Source organism: Electrona antarctica (genome assembly GCF_951216825.1).
Source record: "Electrona antarctica genome assembly, chromosome: 12".
NCBI lineage: Eukaryota > Metazoa > Chordata > Actinopteri > Myctophiformes > Myctophidae > Electrona > Electrona antarctica.
In genome coordinates this window covers 33,218,269-33,239,262 of record NC_136793.1, presented here as the reverse complement: position 1 = coordinate 33,239,262, position 20,994 = coordinate 33,218,269, and the positions used below count along the sequence as shown (strand labels likewise).

Below are 20,994 nucleotides of genomic sequence, written 5' to 3'. Positions count from 1 at the left end.
TGACTCTGAATACTTTTAATTGATGTTGATACTGACATTACTGTCATGGTGAGTGTGTGTATGCGCGTGCAATTTCTACATGGTGTAAAATCATTGGTTAGATAGTAGAAACAGGTCTCTAGGCTGGGTTGCCTACCCAGGTCCCACTTGGAATGAAAACAGAAAACAAAAAAACACATGTGTGAAGTGAGGGGCGCTCTTATCATCGTACATCATCCATTGTCAATTTGTGTAGGACAATAGCCGATTTGCTCGTCTCATATGATGTAAATTCTCCATTCATTGTCAATGGGAATTTAATGTTTGTAAGACGAAGAGCTACACTCTAGCTGAATATTGGAGGGGCTAGCGCCCCTCAATCATATACATCTTGATCACATGACCCCAGAGATCATTGCAATGCCCCCATTTAGGATGAATGAACACACACACACACACACTTGACCTTAGGAAGACTTGACCATCTGGTGACCATTTTGAAAAATGGCTGCTGCCACACCAAATGTTTGATGGCGTATGCAATGCATACACCAAAAAGCAGCTTTTTGCCACCATAAAAAACAAAACGGCAAATATTGAACCAAAGTGATTTAATCAACATGTAGGTACTAAAGAATTATTTACAAGTAAAAAAGCAGCTTCGTTTCCAAGATATTTAACATTACAGTTGATGTAAAGCCCAGTTATTACATTCAAATTGATTTGAACAACAAATGTTATGAATATTCATCTCCACATTTTTCATACCCATGTTGTTTCTAGTCTGTCATTGATGGCAAGAGTAGTCCATGTGTTGCACTCCTGAGGTGCTACAGCAGCTTTGGTCAATACAAACAAGAGTAAAGGCAAGGCACAATGTGATCTGGTTCAATGCTCCCTGAGGAGAACATTTTGTTGGCTGTGTTCCAAGGACCATTCATGCCGTTCCCATTTTTCCTCATGTAACAATGACCCTTAACATCAGCTCAAATTGTTCACAACGAAACCAAGCTGTGTCCTGAAATATCCGTTTGGTCATTCACGTTGATGCAGCTAGGTCTCCCTTGCAAAAATAGATCTTTGATCTCAATGGGACAAACCTGGTTAAATGGAGGGGGGAAAAGGTACATCCTTCTTGCTTACTGGAACCACCCACAACACAGCTCTGGATAATACAGGTATGCATGATTTCTACGTGTATCCCAGAATAAAGAGAGAGAGAATAAGGGGTCCACAAATTGCATGGCCCCTGCTCCAGTGTGTCCACCAGTAGATGTACAAGACAGAGTTTTGGACTAGACAAGATGGATCATTCCAAACTCTGTTAGCAGTGCAATGACAAGAAAGACAGCATAGAAGATGATAAGGAAGATCCCGTAGGTCCGACCCAAATGGAACCGACACAGTGGAACAATAACAAAGGAAAGGACTAACGACAAACCCAGAGAACCTGCAAGAATCCATGTCAGCAAACCCTCTGGTTCCAACTGCAGAAGAGAAAACAACATAAACATAAAACAGGTGCATGATGTGATGTCTGCTCATTTAGTGTTCAACACAGTTTAATCTCAATGCATGTCACAAGTAACTTGTTTTTCTGTCCATTTGCTCGATTCTGCCGTAGGCCTGCAATGTGACGTGAGTCACAAAATAATACAGATTAGGAGTGCGATGGGACAATACCTGTACTTCAGAATGGCTCGTATACATCTGCCTTAGACAGCCCAGTCCCACACCAAACAGCATATCTGATGGAAGCGGTCAAGGTTGACAGTAATATACCACATGTTTGTGTACAATATGTCCACATATATTTCATAACGATTTCACACTAAAGGATACTGAAGATGATGCCTCCGAAGCAGGCAGATATTGCCATTCTTGGGTAACCGTGACGCGCAATGGTGATATCAGAAAAACAATCTGAAAAGACATTTAATACCAAACAGTAGGTCATCAGTTGTCGTTAATTATAATTCCAGATATGCTTTTTTCACAGGGTCTGGTAAAGGTGTGCACTGTGCATGCATTCTAGGGTATGGGACGATATGAAAATGACCCTAATTGCAAATGAAAATGAATAATTGCAATTAACAATTGACAAATATGCTTAAAACTTAAAATTACACTTTTGATAACCACTTGAACCCCCAGCATCCCTATTCTAGATTTGTGTGTAGAGTGAAATAAGAGCGCATCAAATGTGCTCTTTACAGGTCCGTTTTATCAAGTAGGATTTAAGTGTTAGTGGTACTGAATTTGCAACTCAAAAAGCTACTTCATCCTAATGTATGTATGACAGAGGACAATGTCACAATAAATTAAACCATCTCCACGATACAATTACTGTGAGCGTTTTAATAATTATTATTAATAATAATAATAATTATTATTATTGTCCCTTCGTTAATCTTACCTCCTATGCTGTTGCCCCAGGCCAGCAGGGTGAGTCCCAGCACAGTGTTACTGAGTCTCAGCACCATGCCCAGCATGTGGAGAAGGCTGACCACCTCTGATGCTGCTGCGCTGATCAATATGGCACTCACCACAAAACCCAAAAGAGCAAACAGCTAGAAAAACAGCACAGGACAAGCATGTCATACTGACTGAGCACTATAGAGCGCCGCAGTCCCGCCCCCTTTCATGACAACACCAGGCCCAGGAAATAGTTCCCAATGCATTTTTCCCATAGACATTTCGAAACGTATTTATTTAAAGACCTTATAAGCGTCGTACAAAGCCAACTCTTGTCGTGACAAATCATGACAACAAACACAATATTTTGGACCAAACAAATAATTACAAAAAAAAAGTGTTGTTTCTACTTTCTAATTCTTTGTTTGGCCCAAAACATTGTGTTTATTGTCATGATTTGTCACGACAAGAGTTGGCTTTGTCCGCGGCGTAAACGTCTTTAAATAAATACTTTCTGAAAAGTCTATGAGGAAAATGAACAGGGATTTATTTTCCGGGTCTCTCGAGGGGGCGGGACTGCGACGCTCTATAAACACAATCCGTTAAAGCATAGCCTTTTATAGAAGAATTTACTACTACTAGAGAAGTTTCTACTTTCTACAGGAAACCAAGGGGAGACATGCAAGATATAATGGTGGCTAGAGTGTGTGGCTAGAGCAATAACTGACTGGACCACCAGGCAACCCTCACCAGGCTGAGGGGTAGAATTATCTTGTCGTTTCGTTTGACGAAAATGAATCAAATTTGTATTTTTGAAAATCACTTATTTCTGTCAAGCAGCGATCATCAAAAGACAATAGAAATATTTGTTTTGTTATGTTTAACCAGATACTACAGGCTTTATGAGACCTTTCTCCACCTCCAAAGCCCACATTACTTACTGGGTGATAGGTGGGAGGACAGTCATTGGTGGTGGTACAGAAAATGATGGCAGAGAGGAACATGCCCAGTAGAAGAATCAGGAGCCAGAGGGGAAACTGTCCTTGGATCATATATTTAGAATCTAGAGACAAAGCAAGAGGATGAGGGAGAGCAAGATATTAAGGATGAAGAGGATAGGTGTGGTTTTCACCTCTATGACTTTCCTAGTTTCTAGGACATGGCTCCTTCAGAGGTGAGCCATCTGTCTGTGTGTTTTCTTGTGTATACTAAATGGTGCATTTATATAGTAAATGGTGAATTTATATAGCGCCTTTATCCAAGGCGCTTTACATAGTGCATTACATTCACCCATTCACACACACATTCATACACCGATTGCTGCGGAAGCCATGCAAGGTACCAACCAGCACATCGGGAGCAATTTGGGGTTCAGTGTCTTGCTCAAGGACACTTCGACATGTAGACAGGAGGAGCCGGGATATACCACCAGCTTTGTTTACTCATCTATGGCATGTCAAATTGTCACTGTGAAAATTAGTGACATACTGGCTCACAGCAGAGCACATGAGAGTTAAGGGCTATGTAGGTCTTTCCATTTCTCTTTGCCAGGGAGGTAATAACACGTGAACTTACATAATCCAGACTGGAAAGTGAGCACACACACCATTGGAGTGGTGATCAGATGGAGGCAGTTTAACGGCCGTCTCCAGTTCCTGTCTTCTTTATCAGGATCGACGACAGGGACACACAACAGAAGTAGAACCTCCAGTGGAATCTGGTGGATGGAGGGCACGGTTATAGCTTAAGCGTCCACATAACACAATGACAGATGTACAGTCAATTTTCAGTTACATTAACTTTGTATTTCGCTGTGCAATATCAAATTAGGGCCCTTCCGTTTTTCTTTTTGGAATACATACAGATACAATGATATTAATGGATTTCCACTGCCTGGTCTGCCTGTGATAACTGTAACCTGGCATCACAGCTTTCTGTAGTATTCAGGCATATCAGTAGTCTCCATTGCATCAGTAGTGAGTCCGACCATAACAAACTCATCATATTGTTCACCTGACATCGAACTGCTCTCTGTAAATCTGAGACCTAGATATCTCCCCCGTGAATTTGGCCAGCTGAACATTGTTCTGGTTCACATCTCCCTCTGGCAATGACACCCGCACAACAGAGGCCATCTCTGTGGGCATTCATCGCACTCCCTGGTCTTAATATATTCTTTCAAATGAGGTTTGGCCTTATAGATCAAAAATACATGGTCAGTTTTTTAATGAATACATTTTCAACTATTTGAATGAAGGTTGTACACTTCAGTGAAATGAACTGCTGGGAAAATCCCTAATTGAAGCCACCACCGCTCAGTGGTCTAGGCTGCATGGCCCACAGGGCTTGGGCATTATAACCCGAACATCTCTCTCCATATCTTTTGATAAAGGCATATAAAAAACATGACTTATACACACAATGAAAATATACACTTCACAGAGTATAGACCACTTGGAATTATAACAATCGGTTGAGGATTACCTGAGTATGACGCAAGTTAAATTACAACCTTTTGACAGGATGCGGAGGAATTTACATACTTCTGCTTGGATTCGGTGAGTGGCATGTTGCAAGCTCACAACGCGCTGCGACTTGTTGGAGCTTGTAAATCTTCTATTTTCTGTGCACCATTTCATTCAACAAAATATAAATTAAGCGGACTAAGTTTGACTGCGCTCTGTGTTGTGTTGCTCTGAACGCTTCTCTGTCGGGTCCCTCCACCTCACTACGGACACAACCTTTGTCGGTAAAAATAAAATAAATCCCATAACTTTTGATTGGGTGGGCACTGGGCAGGACGCACGTTTCCCCTTATAACTGGCCTTGGCGAGGATTACGGCTGAACGATACGGACTACCAAAATTCTGCCGGTGGTATTTCAATCGGATAGGCCCGGAGATCATGTGTGCCGATTTTTGTGAGATTTGGACAAAATCTGTAGGAGCAAAAAGTGTGTTTTGGAGAAAATTCTAAATGGCGGAAAATCTATCCTGACGGAAATGGGCCTATATGGGGAGATGCGTCATGACCCAAGGAATCCAGGGAAAATGGTTTTGATTTTATGACCTACGGTTCAAGAGTTATAAGCCAAAACGTAAAGTGGGCTGTTATAGCGCCACCATGAGGCCGACCGATAAGTTAATTAATTTTAGTAATTATTATGAACCTACCCTAGTAGGTTTTGTAACTATAGTGCTTACAGTCTCCGAGGAAAAAATACTTGAAAGTGGTTTTTCGCATTTTCCCATTCATGTCAATGGGAGGAGTGGGAGGAGTAGTGCGTCAAAAACAAAGGTTACCCCAGTGTAAATAAAGTGTTATAATTACAATAGTCTGGTTGCCCACACTAATTATGTCTGTACTAGTACAAAGTATTTCCTCCCGCAGCATCACACGCAAACACTCAGCGTCACCTGATATTCACAAACCTTCATGACTTTAAGGACTTTCCAGGACCAGGGCTTCCTCCTCCACTTCATGTTGTCCACCGGGTTGAGGGAGCTCAGCAGAATCTGACTGGTTGACTCAGAGTACGGGAGGAGAGGCCTATATTCTGCATCTGAAATGCACACGTGCAAAGGAAATAGCACTGAGTAACTACAGTCCTGTCACTCTGGTGAATAATATATTAACTTACATTGTGGTGTCACAGCAGTGCTGTATTATCCCCATAGAAATAAACCTTATCTTACTTGTATAAACCTTGTTTTAATTACATATGTCATTACACAGTGTGGTGTGGCCTGCCACGCCAACATTTAACCACAGGAACCTTAGCGTCCATATTCTAGGCATAATAGGTCAACGTTTGGGAAACAAAGCAGATCTACAAGCTCACAACGTGATATGATCAGCCGTTTTTGACGATGAGATTTGGTGTAGAAGGGAAAAAAGGAGAGGACCTCTGGGGAACTGTGGTGTCGTCAACAAACTATGTAGTAGTAGGGTATAGTAATTGTTACCACGGATACGGATAGCAGCGTGATGCCACAGCAGTGATCACACCAAGTATAAGGTCTACCCTAGGAGATTGAGAATAGTAGTAGAGTGTAGTACAGAGTAGTAAGAAGAGAAAGAGAGTAACTCTAGACACGTAGCATCGACAGCTTGTAGCACCAAGCGAAGACGTTCTCAACCCCAGGGCTCAAGGTCTCTCGGAACCTCGGCCTCCAGAGATAATCCATCTACACAGGTAGACTAGCTCTACCCCCCATTGTGCCAGACTCTCAGGCTCTCCTGAGAGGTCCTTGGTCACAGTAATGGTTAACTGCAAATACTTGTATGAGCATGTGACAAATATAACCTCTTGATAAATGTATAGAACAGTCATTTCCATTCAACAGCAATGCTGTGCTTCTGACTGTGTCAACTACAGAAGAGGAAGTAATCAATTCATACTCCTCCGTGACGCTTTGATCCATATGAGGCTCCTAGAAACTAAGCTCACGGCTTCTATGAACTCATAAATACAGACCTACAAGATCCAAACGCATCATGTTGTAATGCGTTGGGAGCTTGTAGATCTGTTTAAAAATAAAATATATTTCTGCCTATTATTTGACAGGAAATGGGAAGGAGAGATGGGGAGTGACACGCAGCAAAGGTCTTACTTTTATAAGATATGTGGTTCTTACCATAGTCCTGCTGGATGTTCCCATTACCCATATAGGGGACCTCATTATCAGAGTCCGATGACTGGATCTCTAAAAAAAGAAAATAAATTGTCACCTCTTCTCTTTGTGTGTGAGGCTTGTCTCACACATACCTACAGGCTGGCCAGTGTGTGTGTGTGTGTGTGTGTGTGTGTGTGTGTGTGTGTGTGTGTGTGTGTGTGTGTGTGTGTGTGTGTGTGTGTGTGTGTGTGTGTGTGTGTGTGTGTGTGTGTGTGTGTGTGTGTGTGTGTATCATGCATCTTCAGTGAGAATGTACAAACATTCCTGTGTCATTCCATCTATGTTTCAACTCTGTGATAACCCAGACATATTTACTTATCTTTGACAGCTAATACACCAGATGTTGTTGTGGTTGAAGAGTCCAGGGAGCTGTCTGTATTAGAGATAGCCTGCACCTTTGACCACAGCCTAGACTCTAGGCTGTGGTGCAGACTATTTGTGTTTATATTCGGCAGCCTAGGGCATACCCACAGACTGGCTGTTAGAGGGTTCCAACAACTTGGGATGCCCAAAAAGGAGGCAAAAAGGCTGGCAAAGTATTGTAGTGTCTCTGCTATAATTGGCAGCCGCCACATATGGCGGAGACGCTGCTACTTATACCCATAGATATATGCTGAGTGACATGCCTAGTATAACATGAAAACACATGCCATGATTTTTTAAGTGTAACTCTACTGCACCTTTACTATTTGTGTCCTTGTATGCATCTCCTTTGTGTGGACATAAATAAATGGTTAATGTGTGTGTGTGTGTGTGTGTGTGTGTGTGTGTGTGTGTGTGTGTGTGTGTGTGTGTGTGTGTGTGTGTGTGTGTGTGTGTGTGTGTGTGTGTGTCACCTGGCGCCTGCGTCACCACAGTTGCAGTTGCGTTGACATATTGTTTTTGTCGGTTGTAGATGTATGCACTGACGATAACAGTTAATACATAAACCACGTAGAGGCCCAGGTATCCTACAGCAAAAAAGTACAACATTCCGGTCCTCAAACCAAAGCCGACACAATGCTTTGTCAACAATGATGGGTCATGCTATGTGTGTGTGTCTGTGTATGTACATACCCACTGTCTCTCCCATTGATATGGTTCCTCTATAGAGGATGACAAATGTCCAAAACACTGCTGCCATGTAGAAGATGATATCACGCAGGAAGGGGCGTGATGCCACAGTGAACGGCTTGACCAAGGACACGCTCCCTGCGACTACAGTGGTAACAAATATACCAGCTCCTACACACAGACAGGGACGAGACATAGAGTCAAATAGGACACAAAGGACATACAGTATGTTAAACACTGGCATCCCTGTTTTTGGCTTGTCATTATAGGTAAAAATAGCACATCTCCAAGCTCACTCCACATTGCAATGTGCTGCATTGTGAGTTTGTACATCAGCTATTTTTTGCTGTGTTGTACGTGTGTATGTGTCTCGTTGCGTACCAAACAGTGCCCCGACAGCCAGTCCAGCAGTATGTGGGCGGGAAAAAGCCGCCATGGCACTGAAGATGTCTGGAGCTCCATTTCCAAATGCCAGAAATGTCACCCCCTCAGCAGCCATACCAGTCAAGCAAAATGCACAAAATATGGTAATCAGAAAAAGATTCCAATCATGACTGCTATTGAGAAGTAATAATGTAATCTGAGAAGTTCTCACTGACAGAGGAACTATGATGGTCAGTCAACAATTAAACTGCACTACACTCCCTGAAGGGGAACTGATACCGTAACCAGAATAGGTGGGAAGTACTGCATCATAAAGGAATGGTTGTTTTTTCATAAGCACAAAAAGGATACAGCCACGTTGTGAGTGAGTCGCAGGGAAGTGGAGATAGCCGAGAGATTGGGACAGAAACTGTAGAGAAACATCAAATGAGTAACTGAAATACTGTACACCCTTGAAGTTACAAATTTAAAAATGAACACTGAAGATTCTACTGTGCAGCAACACAAGTAAATGAATAGCATTCAGCAGTTGAAAACATTCTCATATTTAGTGTGTACAAACTCTGAGTTACAAATAAAATGAATTACTCAACACTGAGAAGTTTACTGTACAGAGTATGTTCATGGTATACTAGGCTTGCAGATTGATATCACACAGGAAGGGGCATAGGACCACAATGGAAACAATTCCCCAGGACATTTTGGTGTTATCCTTTCAGCCCAAAAGTATGACTGTATCTTGTGCTGTTTGCATTTCCATCTAATAAAGTATTTATGGCTGGGACTTTAACTGATTAATTTAGATTACAGAAAGAATAAAACGATTAATAAATGTACGTATTTTAATCACGCTTAGCTTCTGTGATGCAAAAACTTTCTCACTGGATGAGTTTCAGGCCAACCAACAGACAACAAACCCCAGTGCACGTAATGGGAGAGAAAATGATTCTCATAATGATTAATTAATTAAATACAAAGCCTCTGGTTAATTCGATTTTATTTATTTTTTTGTATCGAGTCCCAGCCCTAAAAGTATTCAATCAATCAATAATGATTTTGTACTGTATGTGTGTCTCCTTTTGTGGGAATATAATAGGCATTCTTACAACTCAAGTAGTTAGATGACAACAACAAAAAACTTTCACTGCAGTCATGTGATCCGTCTCCATGTGATTACAAAGCAGCCCTAAAGATTACGTTCAGCTTTTGGCTGGTGTGTGCTTGCACGAGAGCAATAAAGAGAGAGCGGGTGTCACTGGACCACAGCAGACAGCACCACAATATGTAATCAATGGGAATGGAATATTGCATTAGGCTGTGCCTTTGGGTATATACTCTGCAGATGTACAGCATGCACTCACACAGAAACCCAACTACAAGTACAACTAATCATGGCTGGATATTTAACATTATTAAATATTTTACAGCAACAAAAGAGATGCTTACAATTTAGACGCAGTGAGTCCCAGGATAATGAACAGGAAGAGGAGCCACATAATCTGCAAGGAGGGTGTGGAAGATAAAGAATGTCAGACACTTGTTCTCTGTTTCGCTTTCATTTATGTACTAGAAAACAAGAACTGAGATTTATAAGCACTCACTGCCACTCAGGTGTTGTATCTGAAATAGGATCCAAGGCTAAGGCTAAGGCAATATTATTATTATTATTTTTTGTAAGATATTTTTGGGACTTTTTTGCCTTTATTGATAGGTAGCCAATAGTACTGTGACAGGAAATGGTGAGAGATGGGGGATGACATGCAGCAAAAGTCGTCGGGATCGGGATTCGAACCTGCAACCCGCAATCAATTTAACCGTTGCTGGACAAGAAATACGTACAATGAAAATGAAGAGATGTCTACACACTGCACTGTAGCTCACACGGGTTGAAATTAAAGGTTTTAAATGATTTCCCTAGAAGCTACAGTGCCGTGTGATTCTTTGTGTAGACTTGAATGTCAAGCCCAGATTTATTTCCACAGCCTGTTTGTTGCATTCAAGGAATTTGAGCAAGTTATTTTGACATTAAGTGAGTTGAATTAATACATTCACTCACAACTTCATTAGTCAGCAAGTGAGCACATGACTGGAACCCGGCCAGTAAGGCAATATATGGCTGACCGCAGTCGTTTTCTGCTGTGTACTCAAGAGTAATTCATTGTCATGGATAATCAACTGCTATATAACAGGAATGTGTATGACACCCACCCAAGACCATGCCCTCTCTATCTCTCTCTCTCTCTCACACACACACTTACACAGAGAGTGATGGTGAGAGGTGTGAGGTCAGGGCGAAGCAGGCAAAAGGCCAGTTTAAGGTAGTTGATGAAACCATCTTCCATATAGCAGTCTGGTGTGGTTTTCACAAACGTACAGCGTTCTGTAGCATTGAGGTTCATTACAAGGTCACACTGAAAATATAAGTAAAACACACACACACACACACACACACACACACACACACACACACACACACACACACACACACACACACACGTTATTTTACCAGATAGGCAGGTACATGTGTAGTAATGTAATGTATTAATAACAAATTAAGGTAATTGCTACAAGTAAATCCATGGCATTTAGCTACCCTGAGCCATTTCACAATAATAAATAAACACAAGTGGCACAAGTTGAACTTCTGGTGGGGACATGTCTACCACCCCACGTGACAGCTCTGAAAAAACACTTGACAACCTGCCAGGGGCTTGCGCACGGTTATTATAAACAAAACTAATATGCACCTAAGGCAATTAAGCATACATCAGTAAACGCGTCAATTCAATTTGGACGGGCAATGTAACAAGTCTAATTTAATTTCTCACTAACCTCATCCGTCGTCCCTTGAGCCATCACTGTGCGCCTGTCTGCGGTGCTCCAAACTAGTCTGATACCAGAACGTTTTGTAAGAACATGGATCATGTTACTGTCACTGTCAGTGGAGCCTGACGACACATGATGTTGATGACACAAAAACACCAGCAAAACGCAGAGTAAAATCCATGAAGTCATAATTCGCTTCATCCGGGAGCCACTTCCATTCCCTTTAAATAAAGAACAGCTGCACTGCACTACTCCAGGCGAAATATGTCTGTGTTCAATCTGCGTGTGCTCCATTTTAAATTGAATGTAACTATACGAGTCGTGTCTTGTAGCCTAGCATGCTTCTCTGAAACTCGTCTTTATAAACAAACGTCCGTGTACATTATGTACACAAACGTAGCCTGCTTCATTGAAACCCCGCCTGCTTCACCCCCTAGACTTGACGGCCGACGTTGCAACACTTCCAGAGCTCGGTCCCGCCCCCTGTCTCCTTTGCACCTTAGAGCAATTATTAGAACATTAGAACATAGGCCTACTGAGTTCTTGGTTGGTTCATAATATGGCAAGCAACTTGATGCGTGAATTGAATACACAGTCAGGACCAAATAAGCAGGGCTTTTTGTGTTGTCCTTTTAGTCGTACCACTGTAGGCTACTATTTGCAAACTTAATAAAGTATTCAATCAATCAAAGTCAAAGTCAAAGTTTATTGTGCTATTACAGAGGCAAACAAAAAGGTCAGGGTATCGTCATAATATAATTTATAGAATATCTTTACCAGTGTCCTTCGATGTAAAAGTCAAAATCACACAAGAATATCCATTTATATACAAACTCAGTGATGTAAATAGGTTTACAATGAGGGGGTCTCATATTTTAGATGAGTCCCATGAGGGACATTTTATGAGTCCCACTTCAACGCTAGGAGTCATATTTTGCCATTTTTACAAATTGCAGCATAAAACTACAATTTCATTTGATATGGTTATATTCATACAGAAAACAGAAGAAGAAATGATTATTATAACTAAAGCTAGCAAAATAAACTACAATAGAAAACAGTACAGTAGTACAGTAGTGCACCCCGTGGATGCAGAGGTCGTTGTTTTATTGGGTCCCTTAACTATAAACTGCGTTTTGGGATGCAAAATGCACCCTATTTTAATCTCTGCAAACTACTTGCCAAAATAAGAGCAGTTAGAAGTTTAAGTAAAGGTCCGCAAATATTTAACTAGAAAAAGTGCCCCTCGGGGCACAGGTCTCCTATAATAGGCCAATGTGAAAAGGGTGCCATTTCTTCTTATGCCTTGGATGGCAATTGGATGATTTGAGGCATTATGTTCCAAAAATGTGTTTTGCAAAAATCCACCTGTTGGTGGCGCTATAACAGGTCAATGTGAAAAGGGTGGGATATATTCCTCAGCCTAGTAGGAAAGTCTGTGAAAGATTTCACATAAATTGCACGCTGCATGCCTTCAGCCTGGTGGAGACAAATATTAACAATGCACTCAGTCTCAGAGTGTAGACCTCTCCCATAAAAGTTTTTCTCAGTTTTCTCATTTTTGGCCTGATGTTGGTGCTATGCTGTAGTCGAAAAGTTCCTCACAGCCACAGGGTCATACATTTCTTCATCATGGAAGCATGAATGTACAGATTGTACACAGCAATCTTTATAGCTTATTCAGAGAAGGGCAACCTTCTCGTTACCCTCTCGTTGTTACACAAAAGATCATAAAGATCCAAAAGATAACATTTTCTACAAGGCTACAGTATGAAAGGGTCTTGGATGGATGTTCATTCTAGAGTTGGTCGCTCATATACCAACGCAGCATCTTGTGAAGGAGTCTTGGCATTGTACCAGTTTCTGACCTCGTTGGTCACCACTGGACATAAGTCCTGCTCACACCACCTGAAATAGCAATTCAATTAATTAGCTGAGTTGTAAACCCACACAATTATATGCATGCTCTTTGTGGCAAGAATAAAATAATTAAAGGAGGAAAAAGATATGCACATCCCACAGTTTATACGGTGCTGGACCCAAAAAATTATCAAATGAAGAAAAAATGTAATGTCTGCACACAATATAATTCTATGCTTTCTCAACTTGAGAAAGCCCGGAGGGGCGAAACGTTGTTTCATTAGGTTGAAATAAAGAGGACAGGGAGCAGAATTATATCGTGTGCAGACATTCCATTTTTTCTTCATAAGAATAAAATAAGTTTAATTTTAAAGATGGAGTGCCACAATTCTTTCAGTTTTTCATGTGTCTATGAGGTGACAGTACTTCATTAGACACCCTGGAGTCGTTTTTATGTGCAATGGTGTATTAACTTTGTATTTGGGGTTTCTTCCTGGAGGCTGAACCCTTGACAGTCAAACGGGCCAATGAAATAAACAGTAATATAGTGACATCACACTATCAAAATCGTGGCACTCCATCTTTAAGAAATTCAATGAATGAATTATTTCTTTGTACCTGAGAGCAGCATACGTATCAGATGGAGATGCTCCTTTCCAAGAGGCATGGTCTATGAGCAGAGCACCTGAAATTAACAGTGGTGGAAAACGTACTAAGTATCAATACTGCAATGTAGAAACATTCTGTTGCAGCAAGTACAAGTCCGGAATTCAAAATTTACTTGAGTAAAAGTACAAAAGTATTGATATAAAAATGTAAAGTTCCAAAAGTAAAAAGTACTCATTATGCAGAATGTCCCATTTCACAAGTTTTCAAATGTGTACAATTCTTTTGAATATAGCAGATCTACAAGCTCACAATGTGTCGCAATGCATTATGAGGTTGTAGATTGGCTATTTTAATTTAATTATTGTATAGTAATCAAAATCTACAAAGTAACTAAAGTTTTCAAATAATTGTAGTGGAGTAAAAGTACAATATTTGTCTCTGAGATGTAATGGATATTTTGGCATTGAAAGTAAAAAAGACCTCAAAATTGTACTTAAAGGGGCATTCCACTCATTTTCAACATTTTACTATGTCATTAATATACCTTAGAGCTGTTGTGTGGAAATAATAAAAAAGTTCCCCCATTCTGTGTTTCCTAGAACTAGAGGTCTGAAAAAAATCATTAACATGGTGAAACACATCTTGATGATGTCATCAAGATGTGTTTCACCATGTTAATGCTTTTTTTCATAATTACAGTTCTAGGAAACACAGAATGGGGGGACTTTTTTTTATTATTTCCACACAACAGCTCTAAGGTATATTAATGACATAGTAAAATGTTGAAAATGGGTGGTTTTCCCCTTTAAGTACAGTACTTGAGTACAAGTACTAAGTTACTTTCCACCAATGGGAATGAAGATACAGCAAGTTTTTAAAGGAATGTATAACACATGTTCTGCTTGTTCGTGTAAATACCCATGTATATGCGTGCCAGGCTGTATGCCAGATCTCTAGCTGCCAGCTCTAGGTAGGTGGGGGGTCTGGTAGCTGCAGCCTGTACAAAGTTCCCCAGTCCACTAAGGGCGCCATCTACTGCTTTAATGGCTGGGGCCAGGGATGGAACACCAGAAGCTGCTCCTAGTAGGGACTACAAAACAGCCGCATATTAAATGCCTGTACTAGTCAAAGAGTAGTATAGGTCATTATAATTGTTGTTTTCTTTATTGCGGACCTTGGTGTGGGTGAAATAGGCCTGAAGAACCAGTCCTGAACTACGAGCAATGCAGCGCAGCACATCCAGAGACAAAACATTTGTGGTTCCTTCCCATATACTCAACACCTGACAGAGGTAGAGAGAGAGACTTCATGAAAACTTAATACAAGTTATTTTTATCTTAAAGCAGTATATTCATTGCAATATTCAAGCATTATTTTATGTTTCGTGGCACATTCTGGGATTTTCCTACCCTTCTATGCACATATGGAAAGTCCCCTTTTTTCCCTCACTGTATATGTTTCTTTTCCCTTTTTACCTCCATTATGATGAATTCCTGTTCTGTTCTTTGTCTATATAGAAGTGTCTATTTGTACGTCTCTAAATGTTTTGATGAATTGAACATGGTGGATCCTCTTGTAAACAAGTGTAATGCTTAATTGGGTCGTCCACTCACAGTTAACAGCCTTTGTATTGAGTTTGTGCTTGAAATGTACTGTAATTCTGCAAACTGTTACTAAATATTTCAATCAATCAATCAATCAATCAATGGAGAGCAGCAAGTGAAGACCATAGACATACTTGGATGCATGTGATGTATTGCCATGCTTTTTGTTCTCGCTCTGGATTGCCTAAATTGTAATTGAGGTGAATCTAACAAGAGCTTGCAGGTGGTTATGCGTGAATGGGCAAGATGAAGCAATGTTAAACATTAAGTTAAAGATCAATCCACAAAGTGAAAAGCCAACGATAGCTTAGCTGACAGCTAAGTCAGCTGATGAGGCAGACTGGCGGGAATCAGCTGAGCATCAACTGATGAGGACGGGGCTTGCCAGAACTAACTCTATTTATGTTCTACTTATGTAAAAAACTAAAATGGATCCCCCTATATAAACAGGAGGCTTGTTTAAACATACCGTAAATAAACATCATTCTCCCCTACAATGCATCACCTCACCTGAGCATCCCTAAGAATTCCAGGTAATCCTGTGTCCTCAATGTAGCCCTGACCACCAAAGCTCTCCAAACCCTCTGAAACCACAGCAACTGCCTGACAATGGACACAGAGAGAAAATAAGGGGAAATCAGTACTACTACAGCAATCCACAAACTCTCAACACTCTGTGATGCATCGTGAGCTTTATATGTTTGTATGACTTCTTTGCACCTGTTTCCCAGTGTAGAGCTTGACCACAGGTGTGAGCAGGCGCAGAAGGTGTGTGTCTAGCTGGGATGCCAGGCCAGCTTCTTCTCGGCCCAAAAGACGACACACGTCCATCACCAACAGAAATGCCCCACGGGTCTCTACCTACAGGAGAGGTAGAACGATTGGAAAAGTGAGTTTGTACATAGACTACATGTAAAATCCCTCTGTTCTTTGGTCTGTTGTGATTTCATGGCTCATCGTCTGTGTTTTGTTCTTAAATCTGCTGCAGTTAAGGCAAATTACTGTACATTTAGGACTATCCAGAATCGGGATTGACATCCGACCAGAAATCAGGTATTGGTCAATATCTACTACTAATGCCAGCTTGTGACAAATGCACATTATGTCATAATATGTATCTTCTATACGACTGATATAAGTACATGTGAATCCCTGTGAGGTGACTTTGAACACATTTCTATTTCATGTGGGAGGTACTGGGTCTGATTGTGCAGGTTAATTGGGTGATTGATACATCCAAGTGACCTGTTCTTGTGGATTACAATTAATAAGGGGTACCCCGAACGTTCATTCTTCTTTGGACCGTTTCGTTTGGACCGAAGGAACTATGCTGCAGATATTGGGACTTGGTTGGGTTGGGAGGGGATCATTGAAGTAACATTTTGATTTGTTTGTTGATTTGCTTTGTTTATATAGGGAGAGATAGGGACAGCCTGTTTGTGCATAAAGTGTATTTTGTTTTCCATTTGCCAATTATTACCTTTGTGGGGCTTCAAAATAAAGTTTCACTAAGCTAAGCACCTGCCGATCCTGTTGATTTTCCTTTAGCTAATTATTTGCCTTTCAAAGTAAAGGCTGATTGTTACAAGCTTACCTCCATTCTAGCAAGGGTCTGCATGTGGAGTGTGTGGTCTGCAAGGAACTTCCCAAAGGCAGTGCGACGAGTGGCATAATCACGAGCCAAATGGACCACCCTGAGAGACACGATTGCATGTTTAATCAGCTGAAATCTTAGCAACCTTAGAACAGTGGGTACACACACACACACACACACACACACACACACACACACACACACACACACACACACACACACACACACACACACACACACACACACACACACACACACACACACACACACACACACACACACACACACACACACACACACACACACACACACACACACACACACACACACACACACACACACACACACACACACTAGTAGTAGTATAGCCAGTTTGGACATAACACCTTCTCATGGCTGCTGCTGCAGAGATGCTATTGTGGATTCTGGTCACAGTCAACATGTTAGCTATGGAGGCCACGCCTCTCCCTTCATCTGACAACTGTACATTAAGGAGAGGGAATGAAGATGACATTCTTCGTTAGTATACACAGTATTAATTTATCCACAATGTTGTACAAGGAAGTACAAGAACTGCAACGCAATGTTGTGACTGCTGTCTTGTAAGCATGTGACAATAAAACCCCTGAACCTTGCATTTATAAGCCAAAAATAATTGCACTAACATAGAGATGATTGATGACATTAAATTTACCCTGTGTGCTGGCAGGCCATCGAGTAGTAACTCAGCAGTGGGCATCTGTCTGGTGCCCAGTTTGTCTTTTAGCCTCTGGACCTCTATTCCCTTTAACTTCCCTACCTCGTCTCGGCTCACCTCTGCATAGAAGAGAGACAACCCCCTGCTGCCCTGAAGGGTGGAAACATGAATACGCACTGTCTTTGATGGGAAAGCAAACAGTAATTAGAATGGTGCACTCAGTATAGCGCAAAGATTGTCACACACGCGCACACACACACACACACACACACACACACACACACACACACACACACACACACACACACACACACACACACACACACACACACACACACACACACACACACACACACACACACACACACACACACACACACACACACACACACACACACACACACACACACACAAGGAGCTGAGGTTTGAGTAGTGAGTGGTACCGGTGTAGTTGCCCCCTCTCCATCTTGGACTCTGGCCAGTGTGAGAGTCATGTCTGCATCTGTAGCAGAGGTGAACCATTTGAAGCCATGTAGTTTGTACGAACCATCTCCTTGAGGCACAGCCACTGTCTCCGTACCACTGGCTAGATATGCAGACAGGGGGAGAGAAGGCAAGAGATGCCAACATTACTGGATTCTGGACCTATTAGGCAACAGACAGTGTAGGTAGGATAAATTATAGTGTTATCACTGACCAACGTCTGATCCTCCTTTTCGTTCAGTCATCCATTGTCCAGATGTCCAGAAACGTTCAGGGTCACGAGACGTCAAACGACTATAGGCTTCATCTACTGGCCATGACACACCTAGACACTACAAACACACAGTGATCACTATGAAATCATGCTGAAACCCTCAATTATTTCAAAGTATAATATTGAAACTAGAGATACTTAACTGTAATCATTGGATTGTTGTGAGAAGAAGTATATTGTGTTTCTTCTGACCTACCTGGATGACTTTGGCAGCTCCATCGGTCATGGCCAGAGGACATGTGTAGAGACCAGAGGAAGGCGAGTACAAATACAGCTTACTCATTTGGTATACACGGCTGAAACAAACATACACACCCGCACATACACAACCAGTTTGACTATGTTAGTTATAGTATGCATTTGTTGTTTCTCAACTATATGTAGTAGGGCAGTATGCTATTAGAATGAGTGATGGGAGTGTTGTTGGTCAAATAGAAAAAAAGAAGGCAGTGGATATTCAGCAGAATTCGTAAAGGAAACGATATTAAGCCATCAGGTGCTAAGCTATAACTATTTGTTTGGTTGGGCGGCCCCCAAGTAAACATTATGGGAAGAGTTCCCTCACCTCCATTCACCAAAGGTCTTCTCATAGCCAATGGCAACCAGACCCTCCTGTGCAGACAGGTCTTTCATCCGTTTCCAAGCAGGAGAAGTGATGATGAGATCTACTCTGCCACCCCAGGGGTCAAAGTGTTCCAGCCGTGGAGGAGTGACCTCACATTCCCGACCCCACCCATCCACCTCACTTGCCAGCTTCGTTCCAAAAGCATGCAAGTCTGAGAACACTGCCTGTGTGATACACACAGACACACAGGTTATTTAAGACAATATAGAAATGCCTTCATTGATCAGAAATAATCAGAAGTAGTAGTAGTCTACATTTTAACTCATGCCCCTCACCTCCTGCTGTTCCTGGGGCAGATTTCTTATCAGATATCCTCTCAGTAGGGCATCTTCTAGAAAAGGATTCTTCAGCACTGGCTTGACTTGGAAGAATGGCCCTATCCTGGCTTTAGCGAATAATGGATGGCCTTCTGCCTCCCAGAGTTTGTCTTCATGAGACCTTCTGCCATGTTGAACTGCGCTGCTTGTTCGGTTGTGCCGGAGTGGTCTGTGCACCCTCCAAACCGACCGGTAACAGCTTGCACCTCTGTAGCAGTTGAGTGCTGGACACGCTGACATTGCTCAGGGAAACTGAGAATCCATGATAGAAACCTTAGTTGTCATGACATGCTTAGTTCGGAGCACTAGGCGTAAACATGCTAAACAACAATCCCTTTACCATATTTGTATTTTATTTTGTAGGACAAAGTATTGCTGATTGATTGATTGATTGATTGATTGAAGAATTGATTAACAGTTTGCAGAATTACAGTACATTTCAAGCACAAACTCAATACAAAGGCTGTTAACTGTGAGTGGACGACCCAATTAAGCATTACACTTGTTTCCAATAGGGTCCACCATGTTCAAATCATCAAAACATTTAGAGACGTACAAATAGACACTTCTATAGACAGAACAGGAATATGCATAGTCAAAGAAACCCTGTACAAGGGCTCCTGTTAAGGTCTTCAAGGTGTTTTTGTTGACCAGTGAGGAGATCCTGTAGAGGAATCTTGTTCTATGGTTGACTTTTTTGATTACGTTGGTGGCCATTTTATCACCGGAAAGATTAGCCTCCAGGATGGAGCCTATGTAGGTAATTTCATCTTTACGTGTGATAATATTGTCACCCACTTTAACCAAGAAGCCATTTGCCTTGCTGAGATTACTAATAGAGCCAAAGAGAATGGATTCAGTTTTTCCCAGGTGTAAAGATAGTTTGTTATCAGCGAGCCAGGTGCAGATTCTACCGAGTTCAGAGCCGAGGGCATTTTCAACCTGCAGTTTGTCCCTGTCCGAGACCAGCAGTGCTGAGTCATCTGCGAACAGGAACAAGTTGCAGTCACAAGCTGAAGTCATGTCGTTTACATATATTAGGAACAGTAGAGGCCCTAGTATGCTTCCTTGTGGAACGCCACAGCTCACTGGGAGGGGGGGGGGACAGTGTTCCGTTCACTTCCACCATCTGTTCTCTCCCCTCCAGGTAGGATTGTAGTTGTTCCAAAGTATTGTAGAACTAGTAATGTAATCTCTAGACGAATAAATCCAGCCTTGTGATCACAAAATTGTGTCAAAGTTCATGTCGCGGTGCTCAATGGCGTTCTTTCCAAACACGCACGCACACCAATGGCAACATTTTGACATGGTATGGTATAATGGTAATACATTTATTTGGGATAATATAGCCACATAAATACGTTTCAACTGTTGCACACTTACGAAACTACGTTTCACAATTTCCAATTTATGACAGCTTTAAAGACAACTGTTCATTTCTCAACTACAAATAAATGTTATAGGCCTACTTATGTTATTAAGTAGTTGCTACTAGTAACGAAAGAATGTTGGGAGAAATTTAAAAACCTGCCTTACCGTATCGACGGCTCAGTTTCCTTTCTCTTCACAGCTAAAATCTTGCCTTCAAAATAAAATAC

The 20,994-nt window shown here is 41.5% G+C and overlaps 2 protein-coding genes across 4 annotated transcripts; both read right to left on the bottom strand.

The window, feature by feature from the left end:
• Window positions 1-573: 573 nt before the first annotated feature.
• On the bottom strand, window positions 574-11,807 carry slc8b1 (solute carrier family 8 member B1). 3 transcript variants are annotated; one of them, XM_079516071.1, is made up of 16 exons: window positions 11,340-11,807; window positions 10,766-10,918; window positions 9,954-10,006; window positions 8,859-8,916; window positions 8,505-8,610; window positions 8,127-8,294; window positions 7,907-8,020; window positions 7,032-7,100; window positions 5,826-5,956; window positions 3,970-4,111; window positions 3,336-3,457; window positions 2,396-2,549; window positions 1,822-1,902; window positions 1,663-1,727; window positions 1,421-1,466; window positions 574-1,079 (listed from the first exon to the last, which is right to left on the bottom strand). In XM_079516071.1, the coding sequence occupies exons 1-16, from the start codon at window positions 11,625-11,627 to the stop codon at window positions 1,066-1,068; spliced, it is 1,764 nt and encodes a 587-aa protein (XP_079372197.1). In that variant the 5' UTR covers window positions 11,628-11,807; the 3' UTR covers window positions 574-1,065. The 3 variants fall into 3 exon arrangements, with proteins under 3 accessions (XP_079372197.1, XP_079372198.1, XP_079372196.1); XM_079516072.1 differs by having other exon boundaries at window positions 1,430-1,466; XM_079516070.1 differs by having other exon boundaries at window positions 574-1,466.
• Window positions 11,808-12,019: 212 nt separating this feature from the next.
• On the bottom strand, window positions 12,020-20,994 carry LOC306933961 (acyl-CoA dehydrogenase family member 11). The gene is made up of 15 exons (XM_079516348.1): window positions 20,933-20,994; window positions 19,355-19,648; window positions 19,020-19,243; window positions 18,651-18,750; window positions 18,395-18,512; window positions 18,141-18,283; window positions 17,695-17,847; window positions 17,387-17,481; window positions 17,001-17,100; window positions 16,127-16,267; window positions 15,917-16,009; window positions 14,977-15,084; window positions 14,721-14,892; window positions 13,812-13,878; window positions 12,020-13,241 (listed from the first exon to the last, which is right to left on the bottom strand). Exons 2-15 carry the CDS (start codon window positions 19,634-19,636, stop codon window positions 13,127-13,129), a joined length of 1,911 nt encoding a protein of 636 aa, XP_079372474.1. The 5' UTR covers window positions 19,637-19,648; window positions 20,933-20,994; the 3' UTR covers window positions 12,020-13,126.

Bases quoted from the DNA above. Each gene is read 5' to 3' on its own strand.
- slc8b1 (XM_079516070.1), bottom strand. From the start codon at position 11,627: ATGGAGCACACGCAGATTGAACACAGACATATTTCGCCTGGAGTAGTG. The intron at 4,112-5,825 runs GTTTGTGAATAT...TCCATCCACCAG, and splicing joins AAGTCCTTAAAGTCATGAAG to ATTCCACTGGAGGTTCTACT. The intron at 3,458-3,969 runs GTAAGTTCACGT...CTTTGTCTCTAG, and splicing joins CACTTTCCAGTCTGGATTAT to ATTCTAAATATATGATCCAA.
- LOC306933961 (XM_079516348.1), bottom strand. From the start codon at position 19,636: ATGTCAGCGTGTCCAGCACTCAACTGCTACAGAGGTGCAAGCTGTTAC. The intron at 17,101-17,386 runs GTGTTATGTCCA...CGTGTCTCTCAG, and splicing joins GCAGCAGCAGCCATGAGAAG to GGTGGTCCATTTGGCTCGTG. The intron at 14,893-14,976 runs GTCCGCAATAAA...GCTGTTTTGTAG, and splicing joins CCTATTTCACCCACACCAAG to TCCCTACTAGGAGCAGCTTC.